Source organism: Ascidia mentula, chromosome 1 (assembly GCF_947561715.1).
Source record: "Ascidia mentula chromosome 1, kaAscMent1.1, whole genome shotgun sequence".
NCBI classification, from domain to species: domain Eukaryota; kingdom Metazoa; phylum Chordata; class Ascidiacea; order Phlebobranchia; family Ascidiidae; genus Ascidia; species Ascidia mentula.
In genome coordinates this window covers 8,076,533-8,103,124 of record NC_138566.1, presented here as the reverse complement: position 1 = coordinate 8,103,124, position 26,592 = coordinate 8,076,533, and the positions used below count along the sequence as shown (strand labels likewise).

At 42.3% G+C, this 26,592-nt stretch overlaps 2 protein-coding genes across 2 annotated transcripts in view; both read left to right on the top strand.

Annotated features, from left to right (window-relative positions):
* The first annotated feature begins 63 nt into the window (after positions 1-63).
* Positions 64-4,518, top strand: LOC145893922 (elongator complex protein 1-like). The gene is made up of 2 exons (XM_082982325.1): positions 64-3,517; positions 3,775-4,518. Exons 1-2 carry the CDS (start codon positions 77-79, stop codon positions 4,300-4,302), a joined length of 3,969 nt encoding a protein of 1,322 aa, XP_082838451.1. The 5' UTR covers positions 64-76; the 3' UTR covers positions 4,303-4,518.
* Positions 4,519-8,256: 3,738 nt separating this feature from the next.
* LOC145905832 (uncharacterized) overlaps positions 8,257-26,592 on the top strand; it is a 56,401-nt gene continuing 38,065 nt past the window's right edge. The window contains 48 exon segments of the mRNA XM_082993171.1: positions 8,257-8,352; positions 8,594-8,708; positions 8,774-8,865; positions 9,033-9,213; positions 9,467-10,198; positions 10,695-10,820; positions 11,045-11,061; positions 11,153-11,211; positions 11,283-11,377; positions 11,539-11,616; positions 11,705-11,838; positions 11,942-12,036; positions 12,127-12,294; positions 13,970-14,103; positions 14,204-14,373; positions 14,510-14,679; positions 14,927-15,134; positions 15,365-15,635; positions 15,890-16,107; positions 16,287-16,486; positions 16,642-16,825; positions 17,150-17,342; positions 17,504-17,655; positions 17,816-18,031; positions 18,167-18,323; positions 18,406-18,554; positions 18,749-18,994; positions 19,114-19,210; positions 19,290-19,316; positions 19,782-19,912; positions 20,128-20,379; positions 20,636-20,810; positions 20,933-21,072; positions 21,260-21,433; positions 21,564-21,719; positions 21,788-21,940; positions 22,251-22,406; positions 22,639-22,794; positions 23,185-23,355; positions 23,515-23,670; positions 23,964-24,119; positions 24,254-24,412; positions 24,675-24,833; positions 25,098-25,247; positions 25,360-25,512; positions 25,747-25,899; positions 26,099-26,254; positions 26,320-26,478. Of these exon segments, the coding sequence (XP_082849297.1) occupies positions 8,257-8,352; positions 8,594-8,708; positions 8,774-8,865; positions 9,033-9,213; positions 9,467-10,198; positions 10,695-10,820; positions 11,045-11,061; positions 11,153-11,211; positions 11,283-11,377; positions 11,539-11,616; positions 11,705-11,838; positions 11,942-12,036; positions 12,127-12,294; positions 13,970-14,103; positions 14,204-14,373; positions 14,510-14,679; positions 14,927-15,134; positions 15,365-15,635; positions 15,890-16,107; positions 16,287-16,486; positions 16,642-16,825; positions 17,150-17,342; positions 17,504-17,655; positions 17,816-18,031; positions 18,167-18,323; positions 18,406-18,554; positions 18,749-18,994; positions 19,114-19,210; positions 19,290-19,316; positions 19,782-19,912; positions 20,128-20,379; positions 20,636-20,810; positions 20,933-21,072; positions 21,260-21,433; positions 21,564-21,719; positions 21,788-21,940; positions 22,251-22,406; positions 22,639-22,794; positions 23,185-23,355; positions 23,515-23,670; positions 23,964-24,119; positions 24,254-24,412; positions 24,675-24,833; positions 25,098-25,247; positions 25,360-25,512; positions 25,747-25,899; positions 26,099-26,254; positions 26,320-26,478 (7,845 nt within the window).

Genomic DNA, 26,592 nt, shown 5'->3' with positions numbered 1-26,592 from the left:
ATCCATAAAGGCCTAATGTCTTCATGATTTGTAGATATCAGGAATTCTTTTTGTAGAGATTTGTAAAAAACTCACCATGAAGAACTTAAAACTGCTGTTTAGAAAGAAACTGCGAGTCGAATCACACGCAAAATTCTTCACAAACAATCCTGAAGCATCAAAATTTTTTATTGCTAATGAAACAACGGTTGATGGTTATGATGGAGAAAATATGTGCAAACTGTTTAGTGTTGACCTAACAGACTCTAAATTCTGCATTGATGCTACGAACCTAAGTATTGTTGGATTGCAATACATGTACGGTGAGGAACAAGTGTGCATCGCAATGAGACATGGGGAGATAGCACTGCTCAGTGTTTTTGATTTGTCTGTTGAAAGTACTGGGATGTTTGATTGTGAAATTCAGTCTATGGTATGGAGTCCTGATCAGGAAATAGTTCTTTTGGTGACCAACCGTGGTAGTGTGGTTATGCTGAGTCATGATTTTGATCCACTGCAAGAAATTGAAATAGAAGCGGAACATTTTGGTGATGGAGATTTCGTTAATGTTGGATGGGGAAGCAAAGAAACACAGTTTCAAGGTTCAGCTGGAAAGTTTGTAGCTGGCAAAACAGATCAGACCGAAAAATGTGCATTTACAATCGATGACCAGCAAACAAAAGCTGTTTGGAGAGGTGATGGTCAGTACTTTGCTATCAGCCATTATGTGGAAAATCATCGCTCAGTTAGGATTTGGAACAGAGATGGAGAATTGCAATACACTGGAGAAAAATTATCTGGCTTAGAAAGTTCCTTGGCATGGAAACCATCTGGCTCCTTAATTGCCTCAACACAGCGCAAAGTACAAAGACATGATATTGTCTTTTTCGAACTAAACGGTCTGCAACATGGAGAATTCACACTGCCATTTGAAACAAAGCAGATGAACGTGAAAAGCCTTGCCTGGAACTCTGACTCAACATTACTAATGGTAGTAGCTGAAGAAACCACTCCTGGCTTAAATAAAACGTGTGTGCAGCTGTGGTATTCCACAAATTATCATTGGTCACTGAAAAAGCATTTGGAGTACGCTGAAAAATTAAACTGTGCTAGTTGGGATAGTGAGCAACCTCACTCTCTCCATGTATTGTTGGACAGTGGTTGGTATTGCTATTATAACTGGGCTTGGGAAATTGATCGTGATACAGAAATAATTGATCTATCACGTTCAAGTGACACTTGTGGCAGCAGTTCTGCATTGTCCTATGTTGCTGTGGTGGATAGAAATTTAATAAAGTTAACCCCTTTTAAGACCATGTCTGTGCCACCCCCGATGTGTGCATACCAACTTAAAATCAAAAACTTTGTCCATGCAGTTTTCTTTTGCCAGTCAGGTGAACAACAAATCGGGGTATTGGACAACAAGGGACAGCTTTTAACATTTCGTCAAGACACCAAAAATGACGTTTCCCAACATGGCTCAGTTGAACTTGTGTGTGCTGGAGGAAATGGTTTCTCAAATACAACCACTCCACTGCAATTCAGTTCCATGCATAATTTTAACCTTGAAACTAATCTATTTGACTTGCAAACCATGAGACACATGGTTTGGACAAAAGATGATATGTTTATCACTTCTGCCACAAAGTATGACGATGGTTGTGATTACATTTTATTTCTGAAACTACAGGAAGACACCATTAAAATCCAACATGAAGTTAAGGTAGATGGTTTTGTTGTAGCCATAACCCCATATTTGGATGAAAACCAGTGCTTGCAAATTGTCATTCAAAACAATCGAGGAACAATATTTCACTGTTCTGCGGATGATGGTAGTCCAACACAACATTCAAAACAGTTTGGGAACATTCAGTTGCCCTCTATTTGTTCAAAACAAGCCGTTTCCACATTTGGAACCAACAGTGGAGAAGTTTCTCTTGGACTTCTTTGCTTGTCCCTGGAAAAACAGCTTTTTCTCAATGGTGTTTTAATAAACAGTGAATGTACATCTTTTGCAGTTCATGATAAGTTTATTTTAATCACGACCTCATCTCATAAACTTATTTCAATTCCTCGAGAAACTTCCTTGAGCCAATTGTTAAATGCTCCATTAACAACCAATCTGGCTCTTCCAAACTCTACATCAGTCTCAGAGTTGTCCCGCTCTGTTGAACGTGGATCCACGATAGTTACTCTAACTTCCAGTGATACAAAGGTTGTACTTCAAATGCCACGCGGCAACTTGGAAGTGATTCATCCCAGACCTCTTGTGTTGACTGTTTTGAAAGTACATTTAAGCTCAGGTGAGTATCGACAGGCATTTATGATCATGAGGAAGCATAGAATCAACATGAATCTGTTTCACGATCACAATCCTGACCAATTTTACAAAGACATAAGTCAGTTCATTGAGCAGTTGGGGTCAAGTGATTATCTTAACATTTTCCTCAGTGACCTTTTGGAAGAAGACGTAACTTCAACTCTTTATAAACAGTATTACAACACAACACCAGAAAATACCTCCACATCTTTGCTTGTCAAGAAGTCAAGCAAAGTGGACAAAATATGTGATTTGGTCATGGGAAAAATAGCCTGCTCAGAAAAATATCTGACCTCTGGACTTACTGCTCATGTGCGCAAGTCAAAGCCGGAAATTGACTGTGCACTGATTAAAGTAAAACAATTGAAAGATGACAACAACCCACTTGCAGCCGGTGCCTTGAAACATTTGCATGTTATGGTGGATGCTAGAGTTTTGTATCGAGAAGCACTTGCAACTTATGACCTGGAGCTTGCTCTGATGGTAGCCCAGGCATCAAACGAAGACCCCAAGGAATACATTCCGTTCCTCAATGAATTAAAAGGGCTGGAAGAAAACTACATGAAATACAAAATTGACATGTTTTTGAAAAAGTTTCCCTGTGCCCTGCATAACATTGCCAAATGTGCGGAACATTTCCAGGAATGCATTGAGCTTGTCACAACTCACGAGCTGTATAGGGAGGCAATAAAGGTATTTGGTAAATACACTGAACAACACAGAGAAATTTGCAAGCTTTATGCTGAGTTCCTGGCAGAAAAACATAGATATGAAGAGGCAGGATTGATTTTGTTTCGCTGCAACCTGCACAAAAGGGCCCTGAAATGTTTTGTGGAAGGATGTTACTGGGAGCACGCCCTCAGTTGTGCTGTATTTTTAAAGTATTCTGAACAGGATTACATTGGACTTGCATGTACTTTAGCTGACAGACTTTCAGAACAAAATAGGCATATTGAAGCTGCCAATGTATATGTGACAGAGGCAAAAAATGTACATTCCGGTTTGTCTGCTCTGATAAAGGCACAGAAGTGGGCTAATGCCTTGCAACTTCTTTACAAAAACAAATTGAATGATGCTGTTGACTCCCTGGTTGTGCCTGCCCTTGAAACTACAGCTAATGCAATGACAACCAGCCTTCATTCACACAGAGAAAACTTCGACAGATATTTTAATCGCTTGATAAAAGTTAGGGAGTTAAAGAAGGAAAAACATTTAAAGGTAGATGGTGATTTTATTCCTTCTATTGTTTTGTAAGGAAGTTCTTATCTCTTGACATAATCTAAGCTAAACTTTGTCCTGCAAAACAGACATGTAATGAATGGCATAAGACAAAAAAATATTCGCCTTTCGGTTTGAAGAAATTGTGTCAATTTGTAGTGTGAATTTTCACCTGTGGTACACTGTATGTTATCACATGGCATTTTTAAAAACCTTTTCATGTTGCAGTGGCAAATTTTTAAACTTTTCTTGTTCAGATGCTGATGACTGGGGCAGATGAATATGTTGAATCGGACATCGCATCAGATTTTGGAAGCACAATAACCACTTCAAGTCAAGGAAGCAGAAGTAGTCGCATGTCCGGACGAAGTGCCAAAACTCGTCGCAAACATCAGCGCAATAAGTTTTCACTCCGAGAGGGTTCACGCTATGAAGAAGAAGGTCTCCTCCAAGCTTTACAGTCCCTCATTAAACAATGCTTTTTAATGAAAGAGGACCTACACAGTGTGGTTGCCCATTTAGCCCTGTTTCATTTCAATGACGAAGCAACAGCATTGCAAAAACTCTATTCTACAACTATTGAACTATTTAACACGTTCATGCCAAAAATATGGACTTTCCCTGCTAAACAGTTCGGTGAAAGCAATTCAGAATCCTCCGTTACAAACTTTCTGGAACAAATGGTGGACGGGTGTCAGGAATCCTTTAAACTCTCAGACTTGGAAGTTTTTATTCCTCCTAAAGTTGATAGCAAGGTCACTATAGGTTTGCACCTGTACACATGAATTGCCAAATATGCATATCTAGTTTATTATTGGTTTTACTGCCATGTTATAAGATATAGCGTTGCGAACCATTTACAGTTTATGTTTTCTTTTTGTAAGGACAGGGCGACAGGCATAGGAAGATTTTCTTTTAGAATATTTTAATTTATTGGCTGTGGAATTTGGTTATAAACGTTGATTGTTTCACCCATCGACAATACAGTAATTTTTCTTGCAGTGGCCAGAACAGAGTGTAGAAGTGAGGCCATTCTTTACAAAGGGTAGCAGGTTGAAAAAGTCTCCTCCATGGAATAACATGGATCATGAAATAATTAAATCTATGTAAGTAAACACACATTGATTCCACCAGAGGGATGTTAGTTGACAAAAAAAATCGCCAGTTGACAAAAGTTTAAATCGTTCTATTTTTGTGTGAAAAAGGTTAGTCGCTACCTCGTAAGGTGGCCGAGTAACCCGCGTTCAAACTTTTGTCAACTGGCGATTTTTTTTTGTCAACTAACATCCCTCTGGTATTGATTCCGCCATGACCAAGAAAAAACAAAGCCCTAAAAATGTTAGGTAACGAGGATAGTACCACTTGCCCTACCCTTGGCACTGGATTAGGGAGAAATTTGAGTAACGCCGCCGAATTTTGTACATAAGACATGAAGACATCGTTTCAGTGACAAACTTTTTCGCGAATTGTTCGCTCCGTGACATTCGACTACAATCCAAAAATTGTGCCCTCGTGGTTTTGAAAAAAGAGTGCTCTCGTGGTTTGTAATGGGTTGGCAAAGGACATATTTTGTGGCAAACTTGACATAAAAGCTGAAAGTTGCGCAACCAGGGTGTTCGTGATGAACACGAATTATCTTCATTACGAAAAACATTTTTTTTTGCTAAACTGCTTCTTCACGCACCTGTTTTTCAAACCAGTTTACCTGCTTTACATTCATAGCGTTTCGCCGTAGTCTTTTAGACAAAAATTGACATTCTACGAAAAGCGACATGCTAATTACATGAGATGAACTCTCGTAATGCGATTATGCCGTTAACACAGAGTTGGACGGTCGGTCTGAGGGTTCACGACCATTCACATTGTTTCGCAAAACGTATGTGTCGCGTACCTCACAGTTTTGCACAAGCAACCGAGTCCATTTTCGCAGAACAATTTTGTCAGAAGCAATTGTTTCTCTGGCACTAATGCTAATATGGCTATCAACAACAAAATCTGTATAGCAGTCGTTTGCAGTGAAATTAAAGTCGCGTTATCCATCCTTTCGAATTAGGGATCCGTGTCACTTTACAACCCTTCATGTTACAGTGCTGTTTATGTATTTGAAGTGAATACCACAAACGCTTGGGGACATTTTAACGCTTGCAGATATTTTTTAAAAAATTATGGGTTTATTTAGTCTCATACACATTTTGGTCTTGAGCAGAAAATAATATTGCAATGTAGTTACCAGGTGAAACGCAGTGTACATACGTCTGCGACCAAAACAACAACGTATTTCGTATAAATGCCATAATTATTATTTGAAAAAGTTAAAAAGAAAAATTTCCTCCGGTATTTATAATTATCTGTTATACGTTTGGCAAATGGTTCACCAACAGGAAAATTGATTTACAACTGACTTTGAGGCGAGTAACTTCATCAGCAAATCAATTGCCACAGTGAGTGTGTTGCACAACTTGCACCTGCTTGGTGGAAGAACATGTGATCCATACACCTTTTAGTGTATTTCTCTGTTCCCAACATTTTGCACAGAGAATGTTAAGCGTGAAGTTTTGTGGTCGGTTTGTAGAGGATAGTAAAACGGGATAATTGCCGGGTTTTCAATTAGAACGATGGATTTTGTCCCTTGTCCGCATTTCTGTCACCCAAACACCAGGAAAGCTTCTAATCCTGATTGTAAACTGCACGCAGTCTGGCGGAGTTTTCAACAGGTCGTATCAAACGCGCAATTAAACGGCGATTTTTTAATAGGTTTGCTTTGTTTGATATAAACAACGCCCGCGGTCGAAACTGCCCTGGCCACTTTTACCGCAACTGTCATCGTCAATGGTGTGTTTGGGTCACACACAAAATTTATCAATTTGCCAAACATATCTTGCATTTCGCTTAGTTTCGTACCAAAAGTTGCCAGCAATTAGGCACAAAACCTAAAGAAAGCAGGTAGGTTATTTAACGTAGTAGCGCAACAGCACATGATTTTAACAGACACTTAACATTCGTATGTAATCCTTTGCAAACCTCAAAAAATAATCTTCATGTCCAATATTCGTTTGCACTTTTTTGTGTTGTGATGTTTCAACTTAATGAAATAAATCGGGTGCAAAATAAGTGGAGTTAATGACTTTGAATAAAAAAGCCAAAGCTAAGATGCTGTTAATCATTTTAAGTAAATGTTTCGAACCTATACTTTATTCATCATCAATACTACTACAGCTGTTGAAATAAATTGATTTAACAATATTGATGCAACGCCTATGCCAAAAAACCTTGACAAAAACAATCATTATTTATCAATTGAATTTTCTCTCATACAATAAATTTTCTCGTGTTTTTTCAAAACAAATTATGGTTTTCATAAACAGTATTATACGATTGAAAAAAAATCCCCTTTGTTGTGCGAGTATATACGCCAAGTAATTGATCTAAAGTCAGCCAATAACTTTGATTGCACGCAAAAACCGGCGCCGCTGCGCGTGAAGAAAAAAGGCGAAAAAAGTTGAAAGAGTCGCGGTGTGGAGACTTGAGCCAGTTCGCGACTGAGATCAAGTAGTGCGGACGCAACAGGCATTCTGTCACGTGACAAATTTTCGAACTAGCTGGGAAATTTGTCTTGTTGATTTTATTTGCCGAAACGAACCATCAAAATAGGACAGACTTTAAAAACATCGTCAGCTAGAGTTAATTAGTCCAGAAGGTGAGTAGTTATTTGCTGTATTGTAATTAAAATATCTTAATCATTTTTGGGTCTGCTTGAAATCCAACTTTGACACCAATCATAATAACATATTCGTCAGTATAAGTTGTTACATTTTGCGATTATCGGCAGCGCATGTCGCTATAAATGGCGTTCTTCAGGAAGGGGGATTAATATAAGATAGTTTTTAATTTTATGGTGATACTTTTGCCCCGGTATTTTAATGCAAACTTCACCTACATATAGGCGCTAGCTCCGGGGCAGTACGTACTATGTTCGATGAAGGCACGGTCAACCCAAAGACCATACTCATCAAAATATCCTTCTAATTAAACGCCGCCGCCCGCTTCCTGCGTCAATTTCAAAGCCGCACTTCCGAAGCCTTGCGAAACAAGGTGTTAAATTAGGGGGCCTAAATATTTCTGTGACTACCATGCTTCTTTTGAACAATGGCCCATGCACCATTTTTAAGTTGTCATTGTTATGAAACATTGCACGCCAGAGGTATGACGTTTAAGTATTAGTTTGCGTAAAATGGTAAAAACCACGATTTCCCACGGAGACACGAAGCTGTAGTAATCATTACGTAAATGCTCATTTTAAAATATATGGAAATAGACTTTCCCTTCAAGGACCAAGAATTTGTTCCACGTTTAACATGGACTCTTTTGCGTGAACTTTGCGGTCAACCGAAAAGCTGTTTGAAATTTGGTTGTATTTAGATGATGCACGCCGTCAGTTGGCATTTTAACTTTATGATGTAAATGCCACACGCGCCAAAAATATCGTTTTCTTTGCGTTTATGTCGTGCGTAGTGACGTCGTCAGCGCACTAAAGTGAGCCGAGTTGCCCGTAGCGATCGAGCGTTCTATCTGGTGTAAGGCACAGTGCTAACTGCCCGGTAAATATCATATGACGTGCCCTGGGGGCAGTCTGGAAAACGCAGCAGAGCGAAAGCTGGCGGCAAAGCTTCGTCCGTCTCTATATTACCTCTAATTTTTATCCTCGTTTAAGCTTCATGCAACTTATAATTGCAGGCTAGATGGAGGTTGGCCGCGCGGTGGCGCTTGTGGCTTTTCTGGCCTTCCACATGACTGGATCCGAGGCACAGATAACCACGGCGATGCCCGATATACAGGTAATTAAATATCTTTAAACCGCCGATTCGGATCCATATCACACTAGAAAATTGTGTGTATACTCTTGCTATACTTGGTTCAGACATGATGCCCACAAATGGAATCGTAAATATCAAACCTTTGAAAGCTATAGAATTTTGAAACAATTGCCATCGTTTATGAAACATTTCGTTCTCCGGAACAAAACCTGTAATGGCGTTTTCGTGTTTTTAACAAACATAAATATTCTTCGCACAACAGATGCGGAGTTTCGAGGAAGTTTACGGAACTGCTTTGCTCGTCACTGCCACGATCGAAGATCCTCGGACCTGCAATATTAGCAAAGCAGATCGAAATGCATGCAGAGATAATGCCGGTAGGTTATAAATGCATGCACTTGCAAGTCAGCGCACACTTTTAACCTCACATCTGCTATATCAGGCAATGTGGTGGCTCAGGGCGACCAGACGCGGTGTACGATGGTGTACGATTGTTGCTATAATGAGCTGGAAAGCGGCGGTGACGAAGAAACGGTATTGTCATTTTTTAAATATTTTAAAATATCGTGTAATTGCTATGATGTCAAAACCACCTGATTGAAAAAAAGAATTTGGTTGCGTGTTCAACCCATAACACACTCTTCCCTGCAATACAACTTGATTTAAAATTGGTATTTGAACTGTTGCGCTTTCGGATTCAGCCTTCTTGTTTCCAAACCGCCGAGGTGGGTTCATTCCGACAAGGTGGTGAAGATGGGCGAACCGTTGTCCTCTCTCAGACCTTCCAAGGGGCCGGCTTCGGTTTTCCAGCCGGTGTGGTACCTGGAAGCGTCGCAGGGACAACCGGAGGTCTTACTGTACCAAGCATACCGGCCTCGCAAGGTTATTACTCGTTGTTCGTTTCGATCCAGTGTTTGCAATCTTGCAAAGAAGAATTTTGTTTCAGTGTAAACACCTAAAAACATGGGTTTGCGTATTCGGCACCTTACTGTTGTTTGATGTATACTCCCCGTATAAACTTGCGAAATTTAAAAAATAATAGCTTTAAAATTCGTGTGTTATATAACCTTGTTGCATAAACCTAGCTAGATTTTTATATGTAGTGTTTGTATGTAACATATGTCCACGGTTTTAGTGCGTTCCTTCACATACAACGGCTGGATTTACACGTACTACTTTGCGCGGGTGACGTTCCGGGAAGCCCTGCTTTACGCGAATACCGTCAACCAACAACTTCTGATCATCAACAATGCCGATATTCAGGCCGTTGTCAGAAAACAACTGCAATTTGATATTGGTGTGATTGAGCAAGGAACATGGGATGGGTCGCCTTGGGCAGCCGGGTACTGGATCGCCGGAAGTGACGCAGCGGTGGAAGGCCAATGGGTTTGGAGTGATGGGACTTCGATCCCGTTGCGAAGCCAGGTCGGTTTCCAAAATTGGTTCTCGCTGCCCCAAATCCGCTACTTCGAACCCACAGCCCAGCGTGACGAGGATTGTTTATACATTCTGGCACACAACACCATCGGTACATTCAGCGATCTTCTTGCCGAGTGGTTCGACGGACCTTGCGACAGCCGAAAGTTCTTTATAACCCGACGAGCCGTACCAGTTGGTAAGTGTCAGCGTAGCAATTTCCCTTTTCTGAATTAATTTTACTGTGTATGCTTCTTTGGCCGTGGTAATTAGCTGCTTACTAACATTATTTTCTTGTGTGGAAACTTTACCGGAAGTTTATTTGCAGACCTATGTTCAACATTTCCCTGCCAAAATGGAGGCCAATGCCGCAATCAAGGCACCGCCTACTTTTGTGTTTGTCCCTCTGGATTTGTGGGGACCAACTGTGAAATTGACAATCGGCCAACTGGTAAGATGCATTAAACCCCATATCACTAAATATTGATTAAATTCCAAACTGTGCGTTTAAAATTGTCAACAACGTATGAAAATTATTTGCACAAGATACTCCTCAAAACAACACGACCATCAGGACACTGTGCCTTATCGCGCACTTTGCCATGTTAAAACTAATAAGTAATCACCAGTGTGATTGTATTACATAACTTTTTCGAGCCTTGCGGTATGTCGGAAGCAGAACTTTGGACTTGCCCTTTGATCAAAGCAGGCAATTAAATTCTTAATCCCTCCGGTTGGTCACATATAATCACTTTTCCCTCTATGTGGTGACACTCGGCGCTCACAAATTAACGCCCGTCACCTGGTTCTATCAATGGGCGTGTCGTGGAGGCGGCGGAATTAGATCGATGATGCAGAAATGATCGAAGTAATTTCGTCGCATAGGCCCGCGGCGGGACTCGGAAATCATTCCTACGACCTCTAAACCCTACTGGTTGTGCTTTTAGATCCTTGTCTCTCTCAACCTTGCTTGAACGGAGGTTTGTGTCAAAGCTCTGGAATCCAATTTGCGTGTGTCTGTGCTCCAGGCTACGCTGGGTCCCTCTGCCAAATTCGTGAGTGTTTGTTTACCTGTTTGTTAGAATGCAAGCTCTAACTCAAGTCCGGCGCGTGTTGTTTGTTTTGCGCCTTTATTTAATGTCGAATTTTTGTGGTCACGCCCTTTTGGTTTGCAAGTAACTTTATATACCCCGACCGAAAGCGTTTGCTGTTGTCAAGTTGTTTTTTCGTTCGGCGTCAAAAAGGAAAATTTAATATTCTCAATTTGTTGTTGTAATTACAGGAACGACTACAGCAGCACCCGCCACAACACAGGTAACATTCCATGTCCAAACTTACATTACACGTGTTATTGTAGCGTGTTTTTGAACGAGGTGGCAATTATTTCACTTTTTCCTAATTACAGGCTCCACCAACGGTCCAACCTCCGAGGTCAGAATGCTGCCAAGCTGCGTCTTTTAACAGGTAGGTTGTAAACATGTTTTACCCATTTGTGTCAAGTTTGTGAAACACTGATCCGACATCAATCCTTTCAGAATACCCTGCGGTTCACCAACAAACGCGTTCGAGTGTGCATACAGGAGGGGATGTTGCTTTGACGGCAACTCACAACAGTGTTTCTTGCCATTATGTAAGCTTCGTTGCATTAATTTTTCGTATCATTGCTTGGTTTGAAGCCTAATTTGTGTACTGCTGGTAACTCTTTTAACTTTTTTTTCTACCAAAAGTTGCAATTACGGTGTGACGTAATGAAGGAGTTTGTTTTTTACGCCAGTTCTTTTTGTGATGCAGCTCCTATCCAATGCGCTGCACTTACGGCACCACCAGCAACCACAACACGACCTGTGACCGAAACACCTCAATCAGAAGGTAACATAATATAAAAATATGTGCTGTTGGATTTTTCTTCTCGCTAAACCTTATATTCTTTCAACTCGATGTTTACATACAATTATAGATGTGCCACATTGGTTGTTGTGGAGTGGATGGACGGATTGTTCTGCTACTTGCGGCGAAGGAACCCAAATTAAATTCCGGGGCTGTGTCGGATCGGTCCCAGGTTCAGAATACTGTCCGGGAATTGCGCGAGAAGTAAGTTTATGGACGTGTAATTTGCAATTAGAAGTAACTACCAACAGACTAGCATATACAAACTATTGCCGTCCAAATAAACACATCTAAAATCCATTTATAGGAAATTACATGCAAAGAGCGCGATTGCATGGGTTGGGGTCTCTGGGTACCGTGGTCGAACTGTCCCGTTTCTTGCGGGGGAAGCTCACGCCTCAGGTAAGTCTAAACACTTTGTCGGATAAGAAACTTCCAAATGTTTGTCTGCTAACACAGTACGTAACCATTAACTATGCGTTTTGGACGCAGGACTCGAGAATGCGTTAACTTCGGAGCCGAACCCAACGATGTTGCTTGTCCTGGCCCAGGTGCCGAAACACAGATATGTGGCGACGCCGCGTGTCCTAACTGGTCGCAGTGGAACAACTGGTCGTCTTGCAGCGCCACGTGTGCAAGTGGAGTATCCTCCAGAACAAGGTAAGAACGATTGTCCAACTTATGCCTTGTTGTTTATATTTTCGCTCGCTTTACAGCCGCAGCTTGCATGAATTCGGTTACAATATTACCTTGCTTTTATGCCCTGTTTTCTGTTTGCTCAATGATGAATGGCTTGCCACCCGTGTCTTTTTGCTTTTGCGTTCAATCGTTTAATTTCTGTGCGTCACATTCTTCTTTTTGTGCATCCGTCTCTGTGCAGTGCTGTGCTCACGCTTTGAACATCAAACACAAACGCTAATGTCACGAAGGAGAGTGAATTAGTCATATGATTACAGCGCTTTGTTTTGTGCTTATTCACGCTTCGCGTTTCGTGCGCTTTTCACGCTTCTTTCACAATCACCAAATGCTGATTGCAACGCTCGTCTGTTTGCTCCAAAACTGTTTGGCGCAAATATTCATCGACCAGCTGGCATGGCGTCAGATGCTGCTTGCTGCTACGCACTTGATCATTTCGCTAAAGACGGGATTTTGTGAACTGTTGAAGAACCTGTCCAAGCAAAGCTCAGTGTCTGGGTCCAAATTCGGAAACGAGGATTTGCACGAGCGTGGACTGCCCATCGTGGTCGGATTGGAGAATAATCGGCGCGTGTTCGTCATCTTGTGGACCTGGGAGACTTACACGAACCAGGTGAGCATTTAACTACTAAAACATCGTTTTCAATATTCTGTGTGATGGTTTTTGTTCGTTATAAATGCCTGAACTTTGAAGTTATAAATTTGTGTGATTTTTGTGTTTTATGGTCATTTGTTAGGAATATTTACAAAACTGTATGTGATGATGTGTCCGGTTTATTATTGCTGTGGAAAGACCTCCTTTTTCCTACTTTTCAGAGTATGCACTGGGGGCATTCCCGGAGTGGATTGTCCTGGAAACCAAAGAAGTTTTATCTCGTGTGATTCGGGAGATTGTCCACGATGGGGACAATGGACTGCTTGGAGCGAGTGCAGTGAAACCTGTGGAGAAGTTCCTCGTATCAGAACCAGGTGAAACATAAATTGTTATCATGGCTTTCTTCTGTAGTTTTTTTCGCATGCGAGGCATTTGGAAAGATTCACTGCAAATCTATCAGAACAAAAATTTTATGTAAACAATTTTCAGTCGCACAAGAATTAGTTAACTTGTTGCTTCCACCGTTTTTTTTTTAAAAAAAATAAATTGTTACGCGACTCAAAACAACGCACCAGAACGCCGGGCCGCACAGTTTGAGAAAGATTGAATCTGTTTCGTGGATGAGAATTGAAAACCACAATTGCTAAAAGGAACTTGTTTTTTCAGAATCTGCGAGAGTGGGAGTGATTGCGTGGGTGATTCATTTCAGTCAGTTTTGTGTCCTGCGCTTCCTGAATGTTTCAAATTGTTTAACGAGCAATTCTGGTCCGAATGGTCCGGGTATTCAGATTGCTCGGTTACCTGTGGCGGAGGGGTTAGAGCTCGTACAAGGTGATCTGCAAAATGCAACCGACATCTTGAGACCCCAAAGCAGCAGCTTATATTTTTTTCGATTGTTTATTTGTGTTTTTTTTTGTCGCAAATGTTTCTATGTTCTCTGTTTTGTCAGCCTTTCTGTATTGTGTTGTAATACTTGTTTCGAACGGAAAGATCCCACGAACTTGTAAGCGCGTTACGGCAACACTTTCTCGTTTGTTTCATCAGGGAATGCATCAACGCAATCGATGGATTTACTTGTTTCGGTGACAGCAGAGAGGAGGTCGCCTGCAACACTGGTGATTGCGCAATGTGGGGAGAGTGGAGTTCCTACGACGCGTGTCCGGTTACTTGCGGAGGGGGTAGGTGTAAAAATTATGTTTGAAATAAAAAATTTTTCTATTGGTTTTGCTTCGTTTTATTGTTTTTTTGACCTGTTGTCAACCTTGCTTTCATTTCTAGGCAAACAAACTCGTTCTCGTATTTGCCTCAATGGAGTTATTGGAGATACTGGATGTGATTTAATCGAAGACGCCACAATGGCTACCGACTGTGCCTTGAATGACTGTGAGTACTGGACCGACTGGGAAGACTTTGAAGCTTGTTCTTCTTCTTGTGGAAGCGGAACTAGGGTAAGTTACAAACTTTAGTAAATAAACATCTTACGTTTCAGCGAGCTACAGACAATGTCACTGTTTTAACCACACATCAATACTTGTCATAATTGGCTTCGATGCTCGTGTTACCAAGTCTTTATTTTTGATACAGATGAGAAGACGTGAGTGTCGAAACGGTGTGCCAGGTATTGGAGCATGCTCCGGGCTTTCCACTGACACACAAACGTGTCAGGGTCAGGGTTCTTGCCCGACGTGGACCGAATGGAGTGATTTCGGAGAATGTACAGCGTCATGCCAAGGAGGAATACGCAGCAGAGAAAGGTATTGTAAATAACCCCAAGAAAATTATAAAATTGGTCAATTGAGGGATAATGTCCAAGCTCTACCGTGTATAGTCGTATCATCACTACAGACATGGCGCTGTCATTGTGACAGTTGAGGCCGATATCGTCATTATTTACAAATATATTCATACGATCTGTTTGACGAGCACCTGCAAGTTGTCCAGCATATAGAAGCAGGAAGATGGAATAACATGTAGATTTTCAATAATCAATCTTCAATGTAGGACCTGTCAGTTTGCCGAGAGCAACGCGGAATGTGAAGGTGATTCCTTCGAGGCGTCAGCTTGCAACAACCAACAATGCGAGACTTGGAGTCCCTGGCAACGCTCAGGTGAATGTAGCGCCTCATGCGGTGGTGGACGACAAATGTACACAAGAATTTGCGTCGGCGGATCGGAAGGAATGCCGGGATGCATGGGCAACGCTACCAAGGTATATTGCTGAGAATTTAGATTGCATTCAAGTAGATTTTGACTTCTCGAAACCATTTTAATCTTCTATCCATGGCATGTACGAAAATGTAAGAATTTAGTAGGCGACACAATGGATCTTGAAAGTTTATATGATAGAAATGAAATCTTTTTTTTCTGTTGCTTTTCTCACAAATTTAACTTGAAATACACGGAAAGCCTGGATTAAGCTTACAATCACTTCCTTTTTAGTACGAGGTTTGCAACGAGAATGTTTGTCCCTACTGGGGCCAATGGGAGCCGTTTGGAGACTGCTCCGCCAATTGTGGCGACGGCGTGCAACTGAGAAGAAGGGAATGTCTTCCTTCACCGACGGAAGCCAGTCTATGTGGTGGTTCCACGGTCGATTCGGTGGTTTGCACGACTGGAGTTTCTTGTGCCAACTTCACCGAGTGGTCGACGTGGAGTCTTTGTTCATTGTCGTGCGGCGGCGGCGCTCAAACCAGATTTCGGGAATGTTCGGGTACGACGCAAATGCTTTTCTGTTGATGTAATGAAATTTTGTCGTCACTTGGTTGTGTGATTAGACTAAAGCGGGTAATAAGTGTTGTAGCAGGTCTTCCATCTATTGTTTTTGGGATGCGTTACAAATTGATAACACCAGCGAAATTCCCATGTTTTAATTTACAGCACAACAATTCCGAAAGACACTTTGTGAATACAAAAACGAATTGTACCAAAAACTAACAATATTACCCACTTTTTTGGGAATACTAGGAGGTCAAGTCGGTGATGTTGGATGTGACGGAGCTGCAGACGAGAGTCGCGCCTGTGAAACCCAACCCTGTCCAGTGTGGTCAAGCTGGACGATCACGCAAGAGTGCGCCAGCTGCGGATCGGGAACGATAATCCGATCTCGGGATTGCATCAACGGCCAAGTTGGCGATGTCGGTTGCGTCGGAGAGATCGAGATGCAGGAAACCTGCTTTATCAAAGTAAGTGCTTGTTTTTCTGGATGAAATAGTATGGACTGTTTTGAAGTTGTAGCAACTGTAATCGAAACGCAAATGTTGCTGAATAGAACTGACTTTTTTAATTCATAGTCAGATGAATGTGTACTATTTATCGTGATGGCAACCACAGCATCATAACACTGAATGCGTTTCTATTATAGAATTGTGCTGTCTGGCAAGAATGGAGTCAGTGGGGACAGTGCACACCCTCTTGTGGCGACGGAAGGAGGGAGAGGAGCCGAGCTTGTCAGTTTGGTAACGTGGGAGAGGATGAATGTGTCGGGGAAATAACCGAAGTCGAAGATTGTAACGACGGTTCTTGTGCATCTTGGTCCGAATGGAGTGGATTCACACCCTGCTCGTGAGTTTGCCATTTTGACAGTGATTTTTCGTCAAAACGTCATCGACGCACGATCACTGATATTCATCACTTGAATTATGTGTGTGGAAGTGTGATCGTAGGCTTTGGGTCTCTGTAATAAGCGGCCTTCAGTAATTATAAGAATCTTGTTGCAGAGAACCTTGTGGTGAAGACGGTCGGCAGTTCAGATCCAGGTCGTGTATCAACGGCGATGTTGGTCAGGAAGGCTGCACAGGCTCTGCCTCAGAAACCGTCAGTTGCAACGTCAGACTGTGCCCGAGCTGGTCATCGTGGGGTGAATGGTCAACTTGTGACCGACCCTGCGGAAGAGGAAGCATGGTAATTACAATGCTTATGTTATACATGTGCTGTAGTAGTGCGAGAACCTATTTAACATCATATCTTGTAAAGAGAACTATTGTTAGGAACACAAATCACGGATTTGCTCATACTCATATTTCTGAGAATAAAAAGATTGTCCTATATTGTTATTAACATTGTCATGTTTAAGACGTTTCGGCAAAAACTTATGCAATCATCAAATTCAAACTGACAATGTTAATAACTGTATGGGCCAGTCTTTTTATTCTTAGAACAATTGTACTATTGAAAAAGTCTGGTACGAAGTGGTAGAAGGACATTTTCGATTTTGCATTTCTACAGAGTCGTTCCCGATCCTGCGAGAACGGTTTGCCCGGTCAAGACGGATGTATCGGCGTTCTTATGGAAAATGCCGACTGCAACACGGGAAGTTGTGGAACATGGGGACAATGGGGCGAATACACCGATTGTAACGCCCTATGCGACGGCGGAACTCAATACAGAACCCGAACTTGTAATTTGGTCGAAGGATCAGGTGGGTGTGCGTTTAGAATACTGCAAAGATACAGCAAAAAAAAACTGTCGCAATCACCGCAATATTAAAATTAGAAGTTAATATTGGGTATGAGTGCTTGTGGGTTTCCTCCCTCGGGGATAGGTGTATAATATTCAGCACGTAACGTGTGTATTTCGCAGAGGGTTTCGCTTGTCCCGGCGACAACACTGACGAGCAGGTTTGCAACACAAACAGATGTTCGGGTTGGGGAGACTGGGGTCCATTCTCCGACTGTTCTTTGTCCTGCGGCGTCGGAATTTCAACCAGATATCGTCCGTGCGAAAATGGACAGGTTCGCAAAGTTTTTCCGAGTATCTAAATTAGAGCCCTCATAATATGTATTTATAAAAAACCTACGCATTGTTTAATCAGATTTCGTGCAGTTATTCGTAGAGGTCAGATAAAAATTTGCAGCAGCGACATTATTTCGGGAACTTTGTTGTGTCGTACAGATTGGTGACGAAGGATGCGCCGATGGGGCCAAGTCGGAAACGGTGACGTGTAACACGCAAGTATGTCCGTCCTGGTCGCAGTGGTCACCATTTAGCAACTGTACAGTGTTTTGTGACGGAGGCACTCAGAGGAGAACGAGAAACTGCGACAACGGCGTGGCTGGTGATCTTGGTTGTCGCGGCGTGCTTGTCGAGACGCAAGGCTGCAACGACCAGGTAAAATTATCACCAAATTGTTCTGATTCAACACGCAAAAAATGTGCGAAATTTTGAAGTATCTGGAGAACCCATGTTGGAAAATATTGTGTTTTTTGTTTAATGTTGAGTCTATTTAACATCTTTCCTTACTAGCCTTGTCCGCGCTGGACGTCTTGGACCGAGTGGTCGGAGTGCAGTGTAACTTGCAACGGAGCTGTGCAAACGAGAACAAGGGCGTGTAGGTACGGGACTCTAGATGACTGCGAGGGAGATGCTCAGGAAGCGCGAACATGTGCCACAGACCCTTGTCGTAAGTGAACAGCATGTATTCATTTCAAAATGTAGACCTTTTTAAAATACTTCTGTCACCATCAACTGATCATTGTTTGTAGCATACATGGGTGATTGGGGCGACTGGAGTCCTTGTTCGGCTACTTGCAACTTCGGCGATCAGTCAAGGTCTAGGGTTTGCGAAAACGGAGTTTTTGGAATGACCGGTTGCGAAGGAACCCCTACCGAATCGAAAGAGTGTGACGAATTGGTGAGCTTTTAATCCATTTAAACCATTTTGCCAGACCTATGGAACAGTGGAAAAAACTCCTTTATTTTGCCATATTCCCTATAGTGTCGTAATTATCTATGGTAGCATTACATTTGTGTTGTCTTTGAACTATTTTTATACAAAAAAAAGCAAACTAAATATTCCCAAAAACTTACAAACTGGCATTCTTTCAGACACCTTGTTTTACTTGGGCCCAATGGAGTCCGTGGGGTGGATGTCGCAACGATGTGGGCGAGTTTATGCAATGTGGAATGGGTCGAAGAAGACGTTTCCGCAATTGTCCGGGAGGAACAATCGGGGCCCAGGGCTGTGAAGGACCCAACGAGGAATTTGCACCGTGCAACGAAGGAACGTGTCCATACTGGGACAACTGGGCACCCTGGTCTCCTTGTACTGTGACTTGTGGAGGCGGATTTACGGTAGGAACTTGTGCAGTCTTGATCACACCGGGGAAAATATGACTAGAAATTCTAGAAAATGCATATTTAAAAAAAAAATTGGATACTAACAAATGTTATTGTTGTGCGATTTTATACAGGAAAGATACAGGGATTGTTTGTTTGGAGTTCCCGGGGATGAAGGTTGCGAGGAAGATGGCTCATTTGAAATTTTAGATTGCAACACGAACAGATGTGGTAAGTTACAAACGTGTATAGTTTTGGCGAAAAGTTTTTGTGACTTTTTGTTGTATTACAATATTCTTTTCCGAAACAGATCCCCCACCAAAACCGGTTCTCGACAGTAAGTTTAAACACCAAAACTAACGTTGTCATGCTCCACTGACAATAACACCTTCTTTACAAATAGCATTCTTTGCTTTTTAACCAAACGCTAATATTTCGAAGTTTGTCACTGATCTTTGACATAAATCCACACTAACAGTGTTTGCATGTTCTCTTGTTTGCAGGCCAGAAATACGTTTGATGTAATCTTGCTTTTAACCGCATCATTTAACAAAGTCGTATTTACAAAGAATATACAGTGCATGCAATTGTAACACTTCGACCACAGCGCTGATGTTAGCTAACATACTGTACTTATCATTTTTTAATGTTTGACATTAAAAATCACCAAATAGCTGCATATTTTTCGGTATCGAATTTAAAGTAATAGTATCACGTAATTTAGCCAGCTCAAGTTAAGGCTGTTGCGATATATCTATAGCCCAAAACGTAAAATCGAAGTTTAACTTATGTTATTGAACAGATTGTACACTTCTTGATATCGGCTTTATCATCGATTCAAGCAGCAGTATTGGAAAGACGAATTTTGAAACTGTGAGAAGTTTCATGAGGTCTATTGTTCGCCGCCTCAACGTCGGGTTGGATTTAACACGGGTAATGTGGTCTACCTATGGGTCGAGTAGACTTGCATCATATGTTGGCTTACTTACGCACTACTCGATAAAATAGATTTAAGAAGGCGGGGTACAGTTAAGCGAATCATGTTAATGAATTAAAGCTTTTAGATAGGTTTACGTCGGATCATTTTGGAAACCTTTTGTCAAGTATAAAGTTTTGCTCTGACTTTGACAATATAAATTCCGTCGCAGGTGGCTGCACTTCGGTATAACAAGGTCGTCTACCCTCTGTGGAGTTTTGCCCAATCTACCAGCAGCCAGGATCTGATAGATCGAATCAACCGCGTCGTGTACAACGGAACCGGAACACACACCGGAAAAGCTCTCACCTACGCCGCGACTAATATGTTCACAGAAGCAGAAGGAGACAGACCTGACATTTCGAGTCTCGCCGTTGTATTGACCGATGGTCGTGCCCAGGACGAACCTAGCGAAACTGTGGTGGTAGGTTGTGACACTTATGCTACTTATGCTATGTTACTTACAGTTACCTTGTTACATATGCCACTTGAAAACGAAATTTCCCAACCACTGGCATGTTATGTATAAAACTGATTAAAACTATTGATTATGGCTACAATGAAGGGTACAAATAACTTATAGTTTAATTATCTGACTTTATTAGACATGTTTAAACATGTGTCGTTCTGACATGTTGTCTGTCACGTTCCAACCTATAAAGTTACTTTCATGTTCTTAGCAACTGAAAAATCTCGGAATTCGTGTTGTGGCAATCGCTGTAACGGATCGCATCGACAGAAACGAGATTAATGCCATTGCTTCGGACCCCGACAGCACGTACGCATTCTTCGTAAAAGACTTCGAAGCCCTGCTATCTGTGGTGGAGAACGTCGCAACCTTCGCTTGTGGACGAGGTAAAATATCCTCAGTGTAATTGGCTACTATTGATGTTTTGATCGAGTCAAAATGACTAAACGGTGTTAGTTGTGGTTTTGCGCGAATAGAAAGGTTTTCAAAAACTAACTGTTTATTTTAGCGACCTGGGGTGAATGGGGTGAGTGGACATCCTGCGGATCCACTTGTGGAAGCAGCTCTCGCACAAGGATAAGAGTGTGTGTCGGAGGTTTTGGTGAAAACGAAGGCGTCTGTCCAGATGGAGAAAGAACTCAAACCGAGGTTAGTCGAGGGTGAAGCGTCTTGTACCAACCCACCCGCGCCTGTGTTATTACATCTTACGTAATTTCGCGTCGTGGCACATCTGTGTTTGTTGCGATTGTAATCAGTATATTTGTGAGCAATTATCTGTAGTGCAACATATTTCCGCCTGGTCAGCCCTATATATCAAGCTCGTTATCATCAATAGACTTGCAACACGGCTCCCTGTCCCACGTGGTCGCAGTGGACTCAGAATGACGAATGCACAGTCACCTGCGGTGGGGGAGTCATTGTCAGAAGACGTGTCTGCGTATTCGGCTCCGTGGGAGATATCGGCTGCGATGACGGCGTCGACATCCTGAGCACTACTTGCAACACACAGGTATAGTAACAACAGCTATCCGGGCTATGCATATTTTAGGGTTCTCGCCGCGTCTTCGGCGCGATTCGTTCGAAACAGGTTTTAGGTGGAATTCATTGGCGGTTTGTGTAACCCCTGTTTGCAATACCAGACATGCCCTTCTTGGTCCAGTTGGAGCAACTGGGGAAACTGCGACGCCGATTGTGGCGGTGGTCGCCAGTTCCGATCGCGCTCGTGCCTAAACGGGCAGCCCGGCGAGAGCGGTTGCACCGGTCCCCTAACCGACAATGTTTCCTGCAACATCAAGGTGCGTCAAGGCACTGGGCGTGCGTCGAGATCGCATCAACACATTACTTAACTTTCACTGTTACACAGTTTTGCCCCACGTGGTCGAACTGGGGCCAATGGACAGGTTGTAGTGTTTCGTGCGGCAACGGTACGTCCACTCGACGTCGAGTCTGTTTTCATTCTTCTCCCGGACTTGAATGTTCTGGGCCGGCATCCGAGACAGTTTACTGCAACGGCCAGGTCAGCAGATTTGGGTTGCATTCACTAACCCGACTCACACGACCGAGGTTCACTCTCACACTCTATACTCTTTCCTTTGACTTTCCCAGCTTTTAACTAACAGGCGAAGCGATTCGCCAAATATCCTGCGGAATCTCTTCCAGGCAATATTAAAAAATATCGCCTTTAACAACACCACCGCCCGCGTGGTTCCTTCCTATTAACCGCCTTCAAAACGAAGGCGCAACTAACCTTTCCCAGACGACTAATAGGTGATTTTGTTTGGGGAATTGCAACACATCCGAACGGGTTCGGGTCGTCCTTTTTGCAGCCCTGCCCTCGCTGGACGCCGTGGACAACCTGGAGCGATTGTCCTGTGACGTGCGGAGGATCTCGCGTCACCAGAACTCGCGTCTGTGAATATGGAGTAAACGGAGGTCCCGGATGTCGTGGTTTGAGAGCTGAAACCAAAGGCTGTGCCGAGTTGGTAAGTTTTTAAGGATTTAATTCCCGGCTTTGGTAATAACTGTTAATGACGCAGCGTTGGTTCATATGAGTAGTAGGCGTTACAAATTTAGGAAAACGAGATAATTAATATCTGCGTGTTTACGTGTGATTTTACATGTTGGATATATGTTTCTGAAGTCAAACTACACGAAGTACTTTGCAATGTTGAAAGTTTGGAATTTTATTAGGTTAATAATAACAAAATATCGTAGATTTGTTCGTTGTGGTCTAACTGGCGACCATGGAGTCCTTGCAGTGTGACATGTGGCGAGGGAGATAGACGCAGATCCCGCGAATGTACAGGAGATGTGTCTGTTGTTCCCAACTGCGAAGGAGAAGGGTCGGAAACTCAAACATGCATACTCAGAGTGAGTCTCTGTCAATGACTGAAAATTGCTGATCTTTAGTTTCAAATGCTTCAATTAATTGTCGGTTGGCACCAAACTATAAACCACACTATCATATATTCCTTCATCAAAACTTTACTTTTCCCTGTATCATGTTCCAAAGCCTTCGTATGTGAATATACAACTCCGGTTTACAATAGAACCCCGCAAATGCATTATTATTGTAGAAAAAACATACACAAATGCATGTGTCTGTCCTGTAAAAGTCATCATTTACAATTCTTCTTAAAAAATAAACCTTTTATTGCTTACCAGCACGATTACACCTTCAATAAAACACAAATATTCACGTTTGCTAACAAGAATTTACCCCCACAGAGAAGATAAATTTGCACGATTGCTTTTGCGCAGACAAACTGTCCCTCCTGGCAGGATTGGCCCGAGACTCCCGATGATGTGGAAGAATGCTCTCGAAGTTGTGGTGGAGGAACCTACATTCAAAGGAGGAGATGCATCGCCGGATCTGCCGGTGAAAATGGTTGCACTGGCGCTCCAAGTCGTCTAGCGTCATGCAATGAACAGGTTCGTTCACTGTGATGGTTGGAAATGCCCAAGTGTACAACACCATATGTAAACTGGTTACAGTAATAGCACACCTGAATTGACATTACAACTCTTTTAATTAGAAGTAGTTTTTCTGTAGTCTCAGTCTGATCGATTAGCTTGTGTATCCTTCTACAGCCGTGCAGTTCATGGGAAGGATGGGGATCCTGGTCTGAATGTTCTACCACATGCGGTCAGGGAATTCGAATCATCACACGCTTGTGCGTGCGAGGCGAGGAACCCGTGACAGACTGCCCAGGATCGTTCCAACGACAGGAAATATGTGTTACAAGGGTAAGCATCTTAAAGTTACAAAAAAGAAGTAGTATTTGTGGTGAGAAGTATGAGGTTCGCGGAGGTGAACACGCTTGAAATTTTGTCTTTTAGCTACTTGTGAATATTTGTGACAGGACTTGTTGGTTAAACTTCGTTAAAAATATAACTATCTGCTTTTTGTACTAATTCACATTCTTTGACAAGTGACGTCGTTTTTTTTCAAAAATTTTTATGCAAAAATTAAAGAGATTTATTGTTCGCCTGGCACCATTGCTTTCCCCAATTGCATCGATTACAAATATGTTGTGTAGGATTGTGCAAGTTGGGCAAGCTGGGGAAGTTGGAGTGGTTGCAGCGCAACATGTGGCGGAGGTTCAAGGTCGGTAAGGAGAGTTTGCTATAACTACCAAGAGGATATCAACGAGTGCGAGGGACTTGATGAACTTATGGAGGCTTGCAACACCCAGGTACGTCATGTGTTTTGCTACTGCAGTTTATGACCGTTTGTTGTTGAAACTCCATTCTGGCAATTTATTATTATTTCTTAAAAACGCATAAAAGCTTCTGTGCAAAACATTTATTTGTTTTCAAAATTACTCAGAGTTGCCCCGAATGGCGGAACTGGGAAGAGTGGGCCGACTGCGATAAGAACTGCGGTGGAGGAACCAGAGTTCGACTTCGAACATGTTCTGAAGACGTTGGGGAAGGAGAGATGGGATGCATCGGTCGCTCCTTTGACACAGCGTATTGTAACGGCCAGGTTAGTATCAATCAATAGTTACCGCCGACTGTTGAATTAAAATTTTACTTTCACAAAGTAAGAGATATTACTATTTCTGACAAGGACAACATAGGGGTGCAAAATATCGGGTAGTCAAATCGGGTTTCAATTTTGTGAAAGCGAAAAATTCTTGTGAGTTGTGAGTCAAAGTGCATTTGTATATGCCTTGAAATATGTGGTTTTAAGTTTGTGGTATGACTTTGGGCTTGGATTAAATGTCGTATCAACCGCTTTGTTGTAGGCCTGTACGTATTGGTCGCCATGGAGTGCTTGGAGTGGTTGTGGCGTGACATGTGGCCAAGCATCACAGACCAGACGAAGAGTTTGTGTAAACAGAATTGAAGGAGTGCAAGATTGCGAAGGTGCAAACTCCGAAACTATACAGTGTACTGGTCTTCCGGTGAGTTATGTTTGATTTCACTCATCATAAAAAAACTTTAAGGTTTTGGCTGACTAAATGAAACTTCTGGAGTAATTCTCGTATCTAAACCAAACACACGATCGACTAAAACTGCAATTTACTTATCGCATTACGATACAATACGTAGAAGCACCAATATACTGTAGTAAGAAATATTATTCTCCGCGAAATCAGTTCTTTTGTAATTAAACGGTTCAGAATATTTGTTGTATGGAGTAAAATATTGAAATTTTGTTATCATAGTCATGTCCCACGTGGACCAGTTGGGTCGAGTGGTCGTCTTGCAACGCTCAATGCGGTCAGGGAATACGCGAACGAACCAGAATCTGCGTCAAGGACGAAAACGACGAATCTTTTTGTTACGGGCTTGACAAACAAAGCGACATTTGCCAAGTTCAGGTCAGTACCAAGGATCGACAACGTTCAGCGAATGAAGAGACCGAGGTTTAGCCTCGGGACAAAAGAATGTGTTTGACTCTACAGGGGTTTTTGTTTCGTGTTTCAGGACTGCCCTCACTGGGCCGATTGGACGGAATATGTTTCGTGTTCAGCATCGTGTGGAGGTGGAAGTCAAACAAGGACACGAACTTGTTTACCTATCGGCGCCGACTGTACTGAGCTCGGCCCGTCTGTTGAAACGCTCAAGTGCAACGAACATGTAAGATGGGATTTCAACAACCAGTTTCTTCACTTAAATTTTGAAATTGAATACAAACCGACTCTGCTTTTTTTTGGTTTAAAAAGACAACATCATATATTTTGTTGCTATATTAAAACCACCGCATCAGAAACAGGGTAAAATTAACGTTAAAATGATCTTCGTTTTTTTTTGTAAATGGAAAAAGTATAGATTTGAGGCTTTTGTATGCTAAACCAATATTTCATTATTCAGAAATGTCCAGAATGGTCCAAATGGACTCCGTGGCGAGATTGCTCAGTCACGTGTGGCAGAGGGGAAAGGTCGAGAATGCGAATGTGTCTCAACGAGTTCGGCGAAGGAGGATGTGAAGGTGACGACTCAATGGTGGAAATTTGCAACGACAAGGTTCGTGTTTTCGGTGTTTGTTATATTCAGGCAGTGTTCTGTTAAAACACATTGCGCATTTAACTGATGATGGGATGAGTCGTTTTTAAAACGTCTCAAGTAAATAAAACATATCTGTGTTTCACGTAACAGATGCCAGCATTATTGTTCTGAATATTTGTTGAAAATATCATAGTCATCAAATGACTTTTCCGTTTAGGTTTGCCCATCTTGGTCGGTGTGGACTTCGTGGAGTGATTGCAGTTCGACTTGTGGTGGCGGAGTAAGACGACAGAAGCGATCGTGTGACAACGGCTACGCCGGTGAAGTTGGATGCTTAGGTCACTCCATGAATGAAGACACCTGCAACCTACAGGTTTGTACGATGACATATCTGTCTTTTAACCATCAGAACAATAATAAATTTGAGTGAATGTGCAGCCGTGTCCTGTCTGGTCAAGCTGGGGTGATTGGACGAGTTGTTCGGAGAGTTGCGGAAGTGTTGCGTCACGTTCCCGTGTTCGCGCTTGCAGCAACGGAGTACCTGGACAATACGGATGCATGGGTTCTGACTCTGAATCGGAATCTTGCAACGTTGGGGTGAGTCTCGTTTTGTTTCGACTTACGAACGGTGACCGGCAATAAATAAACGTTAGCGGCAGGCGATTCCACAGCAAACCATGTAATACAAGTTTATGCTAGTTCCGCAATGTA